Source organism: Hemiscyllium ocellatum, chromosome 7, assembly GCF_020745735.1.
Source record: "Hemiscyllium ocellatum isolate sHemOce1 chromosome 7, sHemOce1.pat.X.cur, whole genome shotgun sequence".
NCBI lineage: Eukaryota > Metazoa > Chordata > Chondrichthyes > Orectolobiformes > Hemiscylliidae > Hemiscyllium > Hemiscyllium ocellatum.
The window spans coordinates 52,633,937-52,649,934 of record NC_083407.1 but is presented as its reverse complement, the minus strand read 5'-3'; the positions used below and the strand labels follow the sequence as shown (position 1 = coordinate 52,649,934).

At 40.2% G+C, this 15,998-nt stretch overlaps 1 protein-coding gene across 1 annotated transcript in view; it reads left to right on the top strand.

Moving 5' to 3' along the window:
• The window catches only part of LOC132817351 (sodium-driven chloride bicarbonate exchanger-like), a 252,399-nt gene that overhangs the window by 105,030 nt on the left and 131,371 nt on the right, over window positions 1–15,998 (top strand). Inside the window, exon 8 of the mRNA XM_060827759.1 lies at window positions 7,116–7,204. Coding sequence (XP_060683742.1) covers window positions 7,116–7,204 — 89 coding nt within the window. The remainder of the gene's footprint in view (window positions 1–7,115; window positions 7,205–15,998) is intronic.

The window sequence follows — 15,998 nt, the reverse complement described above, 5'->3', positions numbered from 1 at the left end:
GTAAACTATTAAATAAGTTTATGAGTTCTTATTAAATAGACTCTGTAATTAATTCACCCTGGAGAAAGAGGACTGCAGATGCTGGAGTTCAGAGTTGAGAGTATGGTGCTGGAAGAGCACAGCAGGCCAGGCAGCATTCGAGGAGCAGGAAAATTGATGTTTCAGGCAAAAGCCCTTCATCAGGAATTAATTCACCTGATCAAGTACACCACTTCACACCAATTATGCCTCCAAGGTCCTGACCTGACATCCCCAGAAATGGCAGCTGACTGCTGTGAAAAGGGGCCATGGTTTGCTTTCCTTTGTCAGTTCTACACGAAGACAAAACTCTCAGAATGGAAATGTGGCTCTTCATGTTTGAAGGAATTCTGAGCAGAATCTCCTGTCGAAAATGTGGAGCACTCTTCTTTAGTGAAAAAAATGAAGGGCTGTGTGGAAACTTGCATGGATTGTCACACTCTGGAAAACCTCACCCAAGTAGATGCACATAAATCCCTCTCTTCTGTTTTGAAAATGAGCTGTTGCCAAATGCAGAAGAACACCAACTCTCCTTATCTAAGATATCACTGACCAGTATAAAAGAATCTCAATGAGCTAGCATGATTGAACTTGTATGAAACCCCCTACTGAACCTGTGATATCTCACTTACTGCACCAGTCTACAATTCCTGACTGAACCATTGTGATACTTCCCTTACTGCACCAGTATATAACTCCTTACAGTACCCATGCAAGAACCCCTTATGAATCAGCAAATCATCTTTCAAATCTTCAATTCAAATATGTCGTGATTTCTCTGAATATAGTTTAGAATGAATACTAATTTGTTGACAGTTTTGTTTTCTGGGTGCATGCTCTAAGAATTGAGGAGCAAATTACTGCAGATACCGGAATTTGTACTGAAAACAAATAATGCTGGAACTCACAGCATGTCAGGCAGCATCAGTGGAGAGAGAACTGTTTCATGTCCAGATGACTCTGCATCTGGAGCTCTTTACAAATGCTGGCCTACACTTTCATTTTTGGTCTGGGTATGAATGCTACATTCGGAATTGGGCTGGGTGACCTGCTAAGACTTGAGGAGACGTCAGTTCTCTTGGATGGATGGATGGAAAGCTTACTTTGGAGTTTGAACATAGTGTTCAAAAATCAAAATGAAAGGATAAAATATAAAACATTCCTCCAGCCCTCAGGTCTCATATCCCTGTATCCCATACCTCCCTTTTTGCCCTATCTACTAGCCACTTCATGTCCTCAACCCATCCTCATGGCTCTTTATTTCCTCTATGCAACCCAGTGCCCCTCTATCCATATCCATTGTCCCTTTTATCTCCATGTCAACCTTGTGCCAACTTCTACCGAGTATGTTTCCCATTTTACCTACAATGCCAACTAGTATTCACAAGTGCACAGGTAAAAGAAAATGACTCTCTTAAGACAAAAGATCATTCTTGTACGAAATAACTTGACAGGTCTTGACTGCTTTGAATCTGATTGAAATGTCTTGATACATCGAGACACGTTTTAGCAGATTGACATGACAGCTCTCATGAGCTCTTGACACTTCTTGATAAGTTGTTGCTTCTTCACAGCTATTGATACTTATTGACAAGTTGGACAGCTCCACGAAGTTTATTCATCTTTAGCACACAGTCATCTCCATAGTTAACAATCTTAAAGGGCACCTGTCACTCCCCTCTAAGGATATCAGACCTCACCCCCAGAGGCTAACTGACACCCCTAGCACTTAAAACCCTCATCTCCATCTTCAAGAAGTCTTAAGACCAACTCACCAAGCATTCTTCAACTGTCCAAAATCATGCCCTGGTTACCTGAAAGAATGCACTAAGAACAAAAGTGCTCCTGATTGCTTTAATCTCCACATTATGAGTTCCACGTACCAAACACTCCAAAATCCATACTGAATGGACCATGCGAACTGCATATGTGTAAATCATAGAGTGCCCTTACAAAAAAATGAGAAATGTCAGGTTCCTGGACAGGAGCAAAGGTTTTGGGCATCTTCTGGTATTTTCACGGGGAGGGTCTCTGATTGGCAAAAAATCTGGCCTTTAATCTCTTCAGCGTATATCGGGAAGAGCTGTAATGACAAAATCTCATAGTTGCATGTTGTAAATTGTCCATGACATGTCTTAGCATTTAAAATTTTAGTTTTTATACCTAGTCTCATTTTTATAATTTTTTGGGTGTGTTGGTATCATTAGCAAGGTACTTTTTGCCCATCCTCAGTACATTTCCTTCTGTCTCTGTTATTTCTATTAATACTTATTCACTCTTTAGTTTTCCTTCTGAGTATAATTTGACTCACAACCACCATATTTCTTTCTCCATTGTGGTATTTCTTGCTCTATTATTAAGCATCATTGGGTAAGGGGATAGACTTATGGTTTCCTTGTTCTCCAAGTCCATTAGGTACTTGTTTTCCCAATAATAGGAATGACCAGGCATGGGAACTACACAATCTCTTCTTTAAGGCTTTATTACAGAAGTGTGGCAGTTACATTGATGATACAACTGCTTCAAGGATACGACAGCTCCATAGATAGTATAAGGTTGCTGCCTAGACGTTATATGCCAGTTCTTAGATGTTACAAGGCAGATGCTCCTTTTTGATCACGGCTAACATTCTTATACCCTTTTGGCTTCTGTGGTTTTAGATGTAACTATATTTGGTCTGTCTATAGCAATGTTAATTTCTACAGCAATGTCAATTGCTATAGCAATGGCACTTGAAACTGATCCCTGCAGTTACCCTTTGCTATTCGCCTAAGTGCTTCAATCTTTTTGGAGGTCCTACATTCCCTCTATAATCAGATCCCCATTTAGCAATACAAAACCTGTAAGTATCTGATAAGAACACCTTCCCTGAACTAATCAAGTCCCATTATGTTTTGTCTGATCTGATTAAGTCTAATTTAACCCCTACCTGTTCTGTGGACTTCCACTGAACTCATCTCTGATCTAATCTAGTACCATTAGAGAGTCATAGAGATGTTCAGCACAGAAACAGACCCTTTGGTCCAACCCATCCATGCCGACCAAATATCCTAACCTAATCTAGTCCCATTTGCCAGCACCTGGCCCATATCCCTCTAAACCCTTCTTATTTATATATCCATCCAGATGCCTTTTAAATGCTGTAATTGTACTAGCCTCCACCACTTCCTCTGGCAGCTCATTCCATACATGCACCACCTCTGTGTGAAAAAGTTGCCCCTTAGGTCCCTTTGTATCTTTCCCCTGTCACCCTAAACCTATGCTCTCTAGTTCTGGACTTCCTCACCTCAGGGAAGAGACTTTGTCTATTTACCCTATCCATGCCCCTCACAATTTTATAAACCTTTCTAAGGTCACCCCTCAGCCTCTGATGCTCTAGGGAAAACAGGCCCAACCTATTGAAGCCTCTCCCTATAGCTCAAATCCTCCAACCCTGGCAACGTCCTTGTAAATCTTTTCTGAATCCTTTCAAGTTTCACAACATCCTTCCAATAAAAAGGAGACCATTCCCTTATCTGATTAAGTCCAATTTAACCCTTTCTCGTTCTGTGGGCTTTCATGGAATCCCAAAAATCTGAAGTACCTATTAACTTGTCACATCATTATCAGGTCATTCTCCTAACAATTAACAGTGTAAATACTTTTATGTTAAAGTATGAAACAAATGTGGCGTGCTTGAGATCTGTCACAAACTTTAGGTAGAGTCCTACTCGCTGCTGAATTTGTGAAAATAGTGTTAGATTGGCAGTAATGGGATTCTTGACATCAAGAGCAAAGTGTCCAATTCTGAAGCAAAAAGTTGAATGGTGAGATGAGAAACTCTGTAGTCAGTGGCAAGAGCTTCTATTAGCTCCAATTTACATATATTAACATTGCATTATTCATTAGCCTTGCTCCATTTATAGTATATGCTGTTGCCCTTTCTCCCACCCACCAGATAGAATAAAGATGGCAACAATTCATGTAAACATCAGACTAGCAACAGATCTTCCATGGTCAGGCCACCATTTCTCATACGGTGTGCTGGGTCGAATGTCCGGGCACCCCTCCATCAGGCTTGGCTCTCTGCCTTATTTGATTTCTCCTGGAATGAGAGAAAAGAAGAGGTTGAGTCTGAAGAAAGTGACAGCTTTATAATATTTCTCTCTAACACAACTGTTAATATTGGTGCAAATTGGGGAAAAGTGGTGAGGTGACCAGAGTAAGTGAGTAGGCAGAGCAGAGGCCTTCCACAGTGAGTAGGATGTAGGTATTTGTACAGATGGAAGATATTGCATACGATAGTGAGAGTAGTGAACTCTGAACCTTTTGTTACAGGTGGGTACAACAGCAGAAATAGAGTGAGTTTGAAATTGTGTAAAGAAGATGGTGACACTTACCTTCATGGCGTAGAGAAGGTTATTGACTTTCTTCCTGAATTGCTGAGCATTCCTCCAGACTGTAGAAACAACAATGATGTACATAGCATCCTCAGACCACACTGGCAAACTCTGGTGACAATATCTCCTTTGTCATTCCTGAGGGAAGAGGCCCATCCTCCTCTGCATAACCTTGTCCACCAAGACCTCCAGGTCATTACTGGCAAAGTGGGATGCCAATTTCCCTCTGTCCACCATGTCTGGGACAATTCACGTATCATGTGCAGGATAGCTCTGGACTGACTGTACTTCATGTGATGTGCAACTGCATTTTAAATATGGCATGGGGAATTCTTGGCAGTGGCAAATACTTCTGGTAATGGAGACAGGGAAGGTATGATGATGGCAACAGTATTCACATGGTACCATAGGTGATGAGGAAAGTTTCAGAAAGTGTCATGAGAAATTGGCTAGGCCTCATTGAAAGAAACCCTCCATCAGGCTCGAGAACATTGATGCTTCACCTAATTCTGGTAAAATTCAACTCTATGTATTAATAAATCATAAAATACAAAATAGAAAATAATTTTGCAGAGATTGCATATGAAGTAAACAATATTTAGTTAAACAGAGAATGAATGATTTCCAAACCACTTGGAATTTTTAGTTTCTATTTTAAAAGCTGATGCTTTAGATTTGAAATAATAATGACCAAAACTTTTGAGATAAATTCTGTATCTTACAATCTTATACCCCACAACCACCTGATGAAGGAGCTAGTGCTTCCAGATAAATCGGTTGGACTATAACCTAGTGTTGTATGATTTTTAAAAATGAAGGGAAGATGTTGATGCCTCTCAATCATGAGTCAACATATTCGGATTAATCTGGTGAAATTTAAGCAAAGTATAACAAAGAAAATATGTCTGTAAAATTTTTAAATCAGAAAATTCTGGAAATACATTGCAGATTTGGCAGTATCTTTAAAGAGAGAAACAGATTAATGGGTCAGATTTTCATGTTATCAGTGTTAGAAGCAGAGGCATAGAGTTAAAGAGCAGAAAGACAGTGCTAGAACTGTTTATAACATTTGTTAGGCTGGAGTTAGAGTATTGTGTGCACATTGGAATCCACACTACATGAGGGATGTGATAGTACTGGAGAGGGAGCAGAGGAGATTCACCAGGATGTTGTTTTAGTTATGGTGAGAGATTAGAAGGGGCCTGGTGTTATTTTCCCAGGAGTGGAGGAGACTGAGTGGGGGATGGGTGGGGGGTACATGATGGAGATTTATAAATTGAGAGGCAGAAACAGATTATACAGGAACAAACCTTTCCCCTTAGTGGAGAGATCAATGACTTGGATTTCAAGATAAGGAGTGGAAGATTTAGCAGGGATATAAGGAAACCCTTTTCACTCAGAGGGTGATGGAAGTCTGGAACTCATTGCCTGTAACGGTAGTGGAGGCAGAAGCCCTCTTAACATTTAAAAGGTACATATGTGTACACTTGATGCCAAGACATACAAGGTGATGGGCCAAGTGCTGGAAAATGGGTTTAGAATAATTAGGATGGTTGTTTCTGACTGACACAGACTTCATGAGTCAAAGAGCCTTTTGTTGCACTGTAAACCTCTATGGCTCTGAATAGCTGAGCTTTCGACTTATTATTTAATTTAGATTTACCATTCATCTGCAGTGGACATTTTTCAGTAACTTTATATTATATATATTTTAGATATCCTAAGTATGGAATTCTTATTTTCCTTTCATGAATATCTGAAGTTAGTTGACTAAAGTTTTTTTTTGTATGTTTTGAAAATGCCTATTTTAGTTAGCTTAAAATATTAAAGATCACTAAAAATATTAAATATCAACTTTAACACCCAAGAGTACACAACAATCAGAAATACAATTTTGATACCTTATTTACTTGGAAGAAAAACATTAGTAGAAATTTTAAATACCTATTTTCTAATGATACAACTAGTAGATTTCCTTCAGATAATACTATTTTGTTTCTCTTTTGTGTTTTCTAGTTTCATAACTTTTATTGCATTTATACATTTTTCTATGAATTTGTCTTACATCTATCATTGTTAGTTCATATCTTCATTAGTCCTCATCTGTTTTCTGTGTCTTGTTTCCACATTTGTACCTATCTCTAACAGGCTCAACTCTTTCTGCTTCTCTTACTCCTTTCTTTTTGACTCATTGAAAGCTGGTGGGAAGACCTCAAGACATGTTGAAACCTCTCCTCAAAGAGCTTCAGGTGATTCACTGTTTGCTCCCATCACTTAAGCAGTACAAGTGTTTTCAGTACATTCGTTCTCATAATTAACAATATTGGCTACCTTTCGGGCTCTATTTGAGTACCAATCAAGGCTCACAGGATATAAATTGCAAAAAGACCAGACATCAATTGTAAAAAGCCATTTTAGACTATCAGTGTTTGTGTATAAGATTTGTTTATACAAATGGTCTAGTGCAAAACATTAAAACCATGTCTGATAATTACATTATTTCTTGATGTATTTAATGCATTTCATGTGATGTGTTATATAAAAATACTATAGTGATTAATTGGCTTAATCTACTGCAAATCTATATTGTAAGTTTCTGCTTAGACATTTTCCAATGTATTATTCAGCTCTGATTACTTGTTTCTCATACTCTTTAACAAAAGCAATTGTAAATAATCTGGTACCTTGGAGGACTATCAACATTTTTCTTTGAATCAGGTCACATGATCTCACCACAGTCTGCACCTGCTAATCTGGAAGGCAAAATTGACGTCAGCCGAGAGAACAGTACAGTGGACTTTAGCAAGGTGAGTTACTTCTTCTGCAGAATTTTAACATATTCAAACAAACCAAAACCAAAACAAAAAAAGACATTGTTTTGTCATGACTTAAAAAGATTGAGGTACATTTTATGAAATATTGAGGCGAATTGTCTGTGTGTTTCCTTCATTAAATAAATGCAGTTTTGGGCAGAATAGCCAAACAAGTTTAAAACAACACATAATTTTTAAATGGGAGTTTTCTCAAAACTATCTGGATTTATGGTTTTCATGACATTTTAAGCTGATATAGGGTTCAATGTCATTGAATCAGGGCCTTGTTCACAAAATGGGTCATGCAAACAAATCAAAACTTGTGAGCTTCCAATAGTTGCTCTGCATTGAGAAGGCTTGGCAAATTGCATACATTTTCTTAGGAATTCAGGCATTAGCAAGCAAATGGTAAAAAGTATTTACTTTGATAAAAGTTGAATTTTAAAAACCGAGTAGTGCGATTCTTGCTCCCGGTGTGAATGAGAGTGGGGGCTGTAGGGTTGATGAGCAAACTGACCATAGCATCATGGTACAGGGAGCCATTTAAGATGGATAGAAAAGAGAGGTATAGTTGTAATTCGGGATATTATAGACAGGAAAATAGACACTGTTCTCCATAGCCAGGATTAAGATTCCTGAAGATTGTGTTGCCTGCTGATGAGAGGGTTCAGGATATCTCACCTGGGCTGCTGAACCCGGTGAGATAACTTGGGTTGGGAGGAGAAAAATCCAGTTGTTGTGGTCCATGTAGGTACCAAGATATAGGTAGAAAGAGGAAAGAGGTTCTGCTGTGGGAATATGAGCAGCTAGGGGCTATATTTTAAAGCAGAGCCAAAAAAGTAATAATCTATAGATTATCACCTGAAACAAACACATTGGCACAGTGGCAAAAAAATTAAAAAGAGACAAACGTGTGGCTCAAAGATTGGTGTGGGAGAAATGGGTTTGAATTCATCAGACATGGGGGCAGGAGAGCTGTTCTGATAGGACAGGCTCCACCTGAGTCACGGTGGGACCAGAGGTCTTGTGAATCACATAATTAGGGCAGGGATAGGGTGACAAAATAAATGGGGGGGAGTGGTGCTTCCAGTTCCATAGAAAATTATGGAAAGAATTAAAGGATGAGAGGGCTCGCCAGAGATTATTATAGTTTCCAAATCCTCACTGTCACAAATAGCCTTGAGATGGGATATAGCTGGTGACTTCAACTAGGCCAACCTCTAAGGTGTGCTACCAAGATACCATCAACACATTTCCTGTCCACCAGGGGCCCAAACATCCTTGACCATTGCTGTACAACCATCAAAGATGCTGATTGCACCTATATTCTGCCTGCATTTTAGTAAATTAGATCTAAAGGCTGAACCCCTTTTACTGGCTCACAAGTGAAACTGAAGCAAGAGGATCCAGTACAGAAAGTCGGACAATGATGATCTGAGGTAACGGATGAGCACCTACATGATTGCTTGAAGTCAATGGACTGATCCATATTTGAGAACTCAGTGGCCAACCAAAATGAGTATGCAATTACAGTCATAGACTTCATCAGTAAGTGTGCAGAGGACTGCATGCCAAAGAAGTTAATCCAAGTGTTCCTCAATTGGAAATCATGGATGAACTGGGAGATCCACTTCCTAGTGAAGTGCAGGTTTGAGAGCTTCAAGTTGGGTAACCCTGATCTATACAGGAAATCTAGGTACAATCTTTGAAAAGGCATCAGTGATGCCAAGAGTCCCAGGATACATAAACACATAATGATTGTAGCAAGGCTAACACAATATAACCGGCTAGTAGAATGGCTGAGTAAAAATGCATCCCTCCCTAATGAGCTCCATGCATTCTATGCTAATTTTAAACAGAAGGCCAGTGAAATGCTATCACCAGTCCCAATATCTTTGGGTGCTCCTGAACCCACAGTCACTGTCACAGACATCAGGTCGGCCTTCTTGAAAGTGAACCCACAAAAAGCCACTGGCCTGGATGGAGTTCCCGGCTATGCATTCAGATCCTGCATGGACAAACTGGTGGGAATATTTGTCGATGTTTTAACCTCTCTTTACTCCAATGTGAAGTTTCCACCTGCTTCAAGAAGAACACTGACATCCTGTTGCCAGAGTAAAATCAGGCACCTTGCCTTAAATGACTGCTGTTTGGTGGCTCTGGGTTAGTAATGGTCGATATCAACTCCAGTCTCCCCGATTTCCTGAACACACGACATTTCACTTATTATAGATATTATAGCGAATTGTGAACACAGTCCAATATACAAACCAGCCTTTCACCCATTGACTTTGACTATACTTTGCACTGCTTGGGAAAATAATCAGTATAATCAAAGACTCATCCCATCCTAGTTATACTCTCTTCCACTGGGAAGAAGATACAAAAGTTTGAAAACACATACCAATAGATTTAAGAACAACTTCTTCCCTGCTGTTATCAGCCTTATGAGCAGACTTCTCATATACTAGAGTTGAAGTTTCTCTTTACCTTCTATGTAACTGTAATACTATATTCTGCGTTCTGTTCTATTATCCTGAGGTACTTATGTAAGGTATGATTTGCCTGGACAACATGCAAAACAATACTTTTCACTGTATTTTGGTATGTGTGACAATAATAAATCAAATCAAATCAAATCATGGAATAGGACAGAGAAAGACTCAAATTTAACTAAAGGCACAGCAGATGAGGGGACAACAATGAGAGAGAGGTAGTCAATACAGGACTGAGCATGTTGTACTTGAAAACGGTTCTACGAAACAAGGTAAATGAGGTCGTGGGGGGAAAAAAACAAAGAACCGTGAATGCTGAAAATCATAAGCAAAAGAAATTGTGGAAAAATTCAACAGATTTGACAGCATTCATGGAGAGAAACCTGAGATAAAGTTCCGAGTCCAGTGACCCTTCAAGAGAGTCTGAGGAAGAGGTGAGTGTGGTGGCTACCATTGAGGAGAAGGTGCTGGGGAAGCTGAAAGATCTGAAGGTGGATAAGTCACCCAGAGCAGATGGACCAACCCCGGACTTCTGAAGGAGATAACTAAGGAGATTGAAGAGGTAATGGTGTGGGTGATCTTTCAGTAATTCATTCGAGTCAGGGAGGGTCCAGAGGACAGGGAAAATACTTCTGTTTAAGAGGAGAGGGAGGCAGAAGATAAGAATCTATAGGCCAGTGGACCTGACTTAAAACATTGGTTAGATTTTAGAGTCTATTATTAAGGGTAAAGTTAAAAGTCACACAACACCAGGTTATAGTCCAACTGGTTTATTTGGAGGTGCTAGCTTTTGAAGCACTGCTTCTTCATCAGCTGCCCGATGAAGAACCAGTGCTTTGAAAGCTAGTACTTTCAAATAAACCTGTTGGACTATAACCTGGTGTAGTATGATTTTTAACTTTGTCCACCCCAGTCCAACACTGGCACCTCCACATCATTATTAAGGATGAGATTGCAAGTACTTGGAAGTGCATAGTAGAATGGGCTAGAGTCAGCATGGCTTCGTCAAGGGGCCACGATGCCTGACAAATGTGTTAGAATTATTTGAGGATGTAGTGAACAAGGTAGGCAAAGGACAGTCAGTGGATGTGGTCTGTTTGGATTTCCAGAAGATGTTTAACAAAGTGCCACACAGGAGGTTGCTAAATAAGATTAGAGCCTATGGTGTTAGAGGCAAGATACTAGCATCCATAATGGATTTGCTGACTAGTAGAGGCAGAGAGCAGAGACAAAGGTGTCTTTTTGAGGATGGCAGCCAGTGACTAATGGAGTTCCACAGGGGTCTATGTCGGGACCACAACTATTCATGTTATACATTAACGATCTGAATGAAGGGACTGAGGGCATTGTTGCTAAGTTTGCAGATGACACGGAGGTAGGTGGAGGGGCAGGTAGTGTTGAGGAAGTGGGTAGGCTGCAGAGAATTTGGAGGGGCTATGAGAGTGGGCAAAGATGTGGCAGATAAAATATAATGTGGGAAAATGTGAAGTTATGCACTTTCTTAATTGGAAAAGGCCTGAGAAATCTGAGGCAGAGAGGGACTTGGGAGTTCTAGTTCAGGATTGTCTTCAGGTTAATGTGCAAGTTCAGTTGGCAGTTAGGAAGACAAGTGCAATCTTAGCATGCATTTTAAGAGGACTGGAGTATAAGAGCAGAAGTGTACTGCAGATGCTGTATAAGGTTCTGATCAGACTGTATTTGGAATATTGTGAGCAGTTTTTTGCCCTGTATGTAAGGGAACATGTGCTGGTGTTTGAGGGGGTCCAGAGGAGGTTTACAAGAATGATGAAGGGCTTGTCATGTGACAAGCATTTTGAGGACTCTGGGTCTGTATTCACTGGAGTTTAAAAGGATGAGGGGGAATCTGATTGAAACTTACAGAGTATTGAGAGACTTGGATAAAGTTGACTTGGGAAAGATGTTTCCACTAGTAGGAGAGACTAGGACCCAAGGACACAGCCTTGGAATGAAACAAAAAGACCCTCTTGAAATGAGATGTGGAAGAATTTCCTCAGCCAGAGTGTGATGAATCTGTGGAACTCATTGCTAAACAAGGCTATGGTAATCGTTGACTGTATTTAAGAACAGAGATAGATAGGTTCTTGATTAATAAGGAGATCAAGGTTGCAGGAAGAAGTCAGGCAACTAGGGTTCCTATTCATGGTATCTCATGCAACCTTATGCTCGCCATCCACCTAACATGGCCCACCTTACCCTCCATGCCAACCTTGTCCACCATGGTACCTCATGCCCTACATCTCAACCTGTACCATGTTTTTAGCCCCACTGGCTTGTATCCTTCATGTTAATCAGTATCTCTTAGAGCCACCTTATGTCAACCCCTCACCCCACTGTCCTTTGCCCTTATATTTTCCATGTCAACTCACCAGCCAAAAGGAACCATATTGAGATGAAACAAATTTCTAAATACCTATAAAAGACTTCATTGTATTAGAAAATCATTCATTCGTAGACACCCATTTAACACATTTTAATCCCTTCAATAACTAAATTCCTTAGATAAAGGCAAACAATTGTGTTTGTAATCTGATATCAAAAAAATTCTAATCCATTTACAACTGCTTGTAACTGTCAAACTAAACTTACAGGTGACTCCCAGTACAAAAATGGTAGGTTATGAAAGCAGTTAATTATTACTTCTCCTATGACAATAGACATTAGGCTTTTATGGACCACAGTATGTGAAATACAACCTGCCTCCTTTTCCTGTCACCAAGTGTAAATGTTACTAACAGTTTAAGTATAGAAATTCCAGCATCAGGAGTCCAGTGCCAATTTCGTTAAGGTAAGGAGCCCTTCCATCTTTGTGTATTTCAGGCATTCACCTCAATATGGCTTGTGCAGTTTTAAGTGCATAAAGCTGAGTTTCTGATCAAAGCTTCATTGTGGATGTATTCTGCATCATTAAATATATGTTTATTCTTGCTTGTTGGAACATGAATGTATTAGGAATTGCATTGTCCATAATACGAACAGGAAACTTTGTTATCTCTTTTAGAGGCTTTGGATGCTTTCACTGAACCAGGAAATTGCTTTATTTTGCACAATGGTGAAGAGTCACATCACCACAAATATAGGTGCGCTTTTCATGAAAAGTAATTTATCTGAAGAAGCATTTTTTTTTGTGATCCTTAGCAGATATAAATTTAGTTGAAGAAATGGTGTTTGAAATATCATGTTCCATTAGCTAATGCAGCTTTCAAATTAAATCAAATTAAGCAGCTTTAAAACCGACTGGTTTTAATCCCATTTATGTTTGTTCATGCTTTAGCTCACAGGACAAATTCTGTTCACTGTATTTCAGCTTATGCATGGCCTAGTTTGAAGATAAACTATATGATAAATACTAAGTGGATTGTTTCAGTACTTTACATTAGAATCCAAACTGCAGTAAGCAGCAAGTTGTAAACCACATGAGATATCTTTTCTCATTTTATATTTGATTTTTTTCATGTGAGGTGAGCATCATTGACAAAAGTAGCACTTGTTGCCCATCCTTAATGTCCTTGAGAAGATGGCAATTAGCTGCCTTTTTGAACTGCTGTAGGAAGACAGAGTCAGGACTTTAACCCAGAGACAATGAAGGAATGTTGAAATTGGGCAGGATTTTATGGGGCCTGAATAATGGGACACGAACTATGGGGAGGTTTGGAGCAGAATTGCCCAATAACTCTGGCAAGATCAGGAACAACTCATTGTATCTTTAATGTATCTGCTGCATGTCAAAGACTGCTTCTGACTAGGCAACAGCACATTGTCTATTAGGAGGGATTATTGCTTGTCAAATGCCTTATTAACTGCAGTTTAGCCTCATTAATATGAAGCTTCCTACCTCAGCAAACACACTGAAGAAACTAGACACCAAGAATTCTCAACCTGGACATCACAGTGGTATGTAACTTCAGCTTGCTGTTGGCTGTGAGGGCCTCCATGTTGCTCAGCATTAAGCAGCATCTCATGGCACAACTCATGGGCACCTGCCGTGCATACCCCTTGTCCATGGATATTGGCATCTGATATTTCCCAACCTCTCACAACTTTCATATTACCTTTCTGATCCACATTTAGAGTTGTTAAGAACCACAGAGCTGCGTTAGCAATTAGCATTGAAAGGCTGCTACGAGGACATGTTGATCTGGACCTGGCTGACAAATTGGACTAGGCTGCATCTCGAGGTGTCTTGCTTGCTCTCTTAGCATTTGTTTACTTAGTGCCTATCTGCATGCTTATTGTATCCATGCCTTGCCTTGAGATGCCTTGCCGTACTGTGCCATGCCTGTTTGCACATTGATGCTTCAACTAGCACCTAAAGGTTATCCGTGTTGCAGTGTTGACATGCTCACCAGCATGGCAGACAGGCAGGCTGCTGTCATGCTTATCAGAAGGGTTATTTCAGGGTGTTTCGGGGTGTGGGATTCAGCTTGCAGCACGGAACGCAGATGTCAAGCTAACACTTACAAGATGTGCCAGTACCTGCATGACACATATTCCACATATTTATTCAAGCAAGTTGTTACGCTGAAAAGTTGGTGGGGTTGGTCCTCAGTCCAACTAAGGGGAAGTGGTATAGAGTGGTCCTGTCAGCCAGGAGTTTCCAGTATTGTCAGTCACACCACAGCCTGTACACTGTCTAAGAGCTTGGCTGTAGTAAGCTGTCTATTTGGGTTAGACATAGTTAATGAATATATCTGACTATAATCCAAGGAGTCGGCAATGATTAGTCCCTTGGAGAGATCATAAGCGGTCAGGCGAATTGCATACAATAAGAATGGAGTTGCAAAACAAGTGGTCATGGGTCCAGCCCATTGGTGAGGGTGCAAATTCATTATGATATGCCTCCACATTGGGGAGGATGGGGGAAATGGTCTATTTGTATAGAATGAGATAAAAAACGGGATATAGCAGTTCTGGGGGAGTTCCTGGCAACTAAGCAGTGCCTAGTTCTGGCACTGTCCACTATGAGCTATGTTCCCTGCCACTGCTTGCGGTAGTCTAGATGTAACACGCAACTGGAAAGTGACTGGGACACCACCCTTGGTGGACAGAGTCAGTGTCAGTTCAATGGGTGAAAGCACAGAATTCATGTCTTCTAGATGTTCGAGATTTGAATGTTCCAATACAGGAATCAGGTGTTTGAAACCTCAGCTGGATTTCTTTGTAATCATTTCATTGTCCATTTGCAATGCATATAACATGAATCTGTTTCGGGTGCAAATGTGGATCAAAGGCAATTTTTATAGATTATACAGTACAGAAGAGGGCCTGTCATTCATCAAGTCTGTTTTGCCAAAAATGCACTAAAACTATTCTAATCTTACTTTGCAGCACTAAGCCACTGCCTTGAATGTTATGACACTTCGAGAGCTCATCTAAGTACTTTGTAAAGGTTGTGAAGTTTCCCACCTAAACTGCACTCACACAGTGCAGCTCCCTCCAACAACACTCTCTGGGTGAAAAAACACTTTCATCACTTCCCTTTCAACCTCCTGCCTTTCATCTTAAAATTATGCCACTTTGTAATTCACCTTTCAATGAAGAGGAACAGGTGCTTTCTATTCTCCCGATCCATGACTCTCATAATCTTATACATCTTTAGCAGGTTCTCCTCCTAACCTTCTTTGCTCCAAAGAAAACATCTTGAGCTTTATTCAGCTGCTGTTCATAGCTAAGATGCTCCAGCCCAGGCATCATATATCCAGGTGAATCTCTGCTATACTCACTCCAGTCCAATCAGATTCTACTTATAGTACGATGACTTGCCCTGCAAACAGCACTCCAGTTGTGGCCTAATCAAAGTCCTAAAACTCCAACATTACATCCCTTCTCTTAATCTATAATCTCTATAATCTTTGTCTTAAATGAGACAAGTATCCTGTATACCTTCTTAACTACTCTATTAACTTGCTGTCCCAGCGTGTGGGATCTGTGGACAAGCGCACTGAGATCCTTCTGTTCCTCTGAGCTTCCTCATGTCCTGTCATTCATTGAGTGCTCCCTTGTCTTGTTACTTCTTTCAAATGCACCACCTCACACATATTAGGATTAAATTCCATCTGCCATTCATCTGCCTACCTGACCATAGAGTCATAGAGTTGTAGAGGAGTACAGCATGGTAATAGACCCTAATTTATCCAAATTAAACTCCATCTGCCACTTCTCAGCCAATTGGCTCATCTGATCACGATCCTGTTGTAATCTGAGGTCACCTTCTTTGCTGTCCACTACATCTTGAATTTTGGTGTCATCTGCAAACTTACTAACTGTACCTCTTA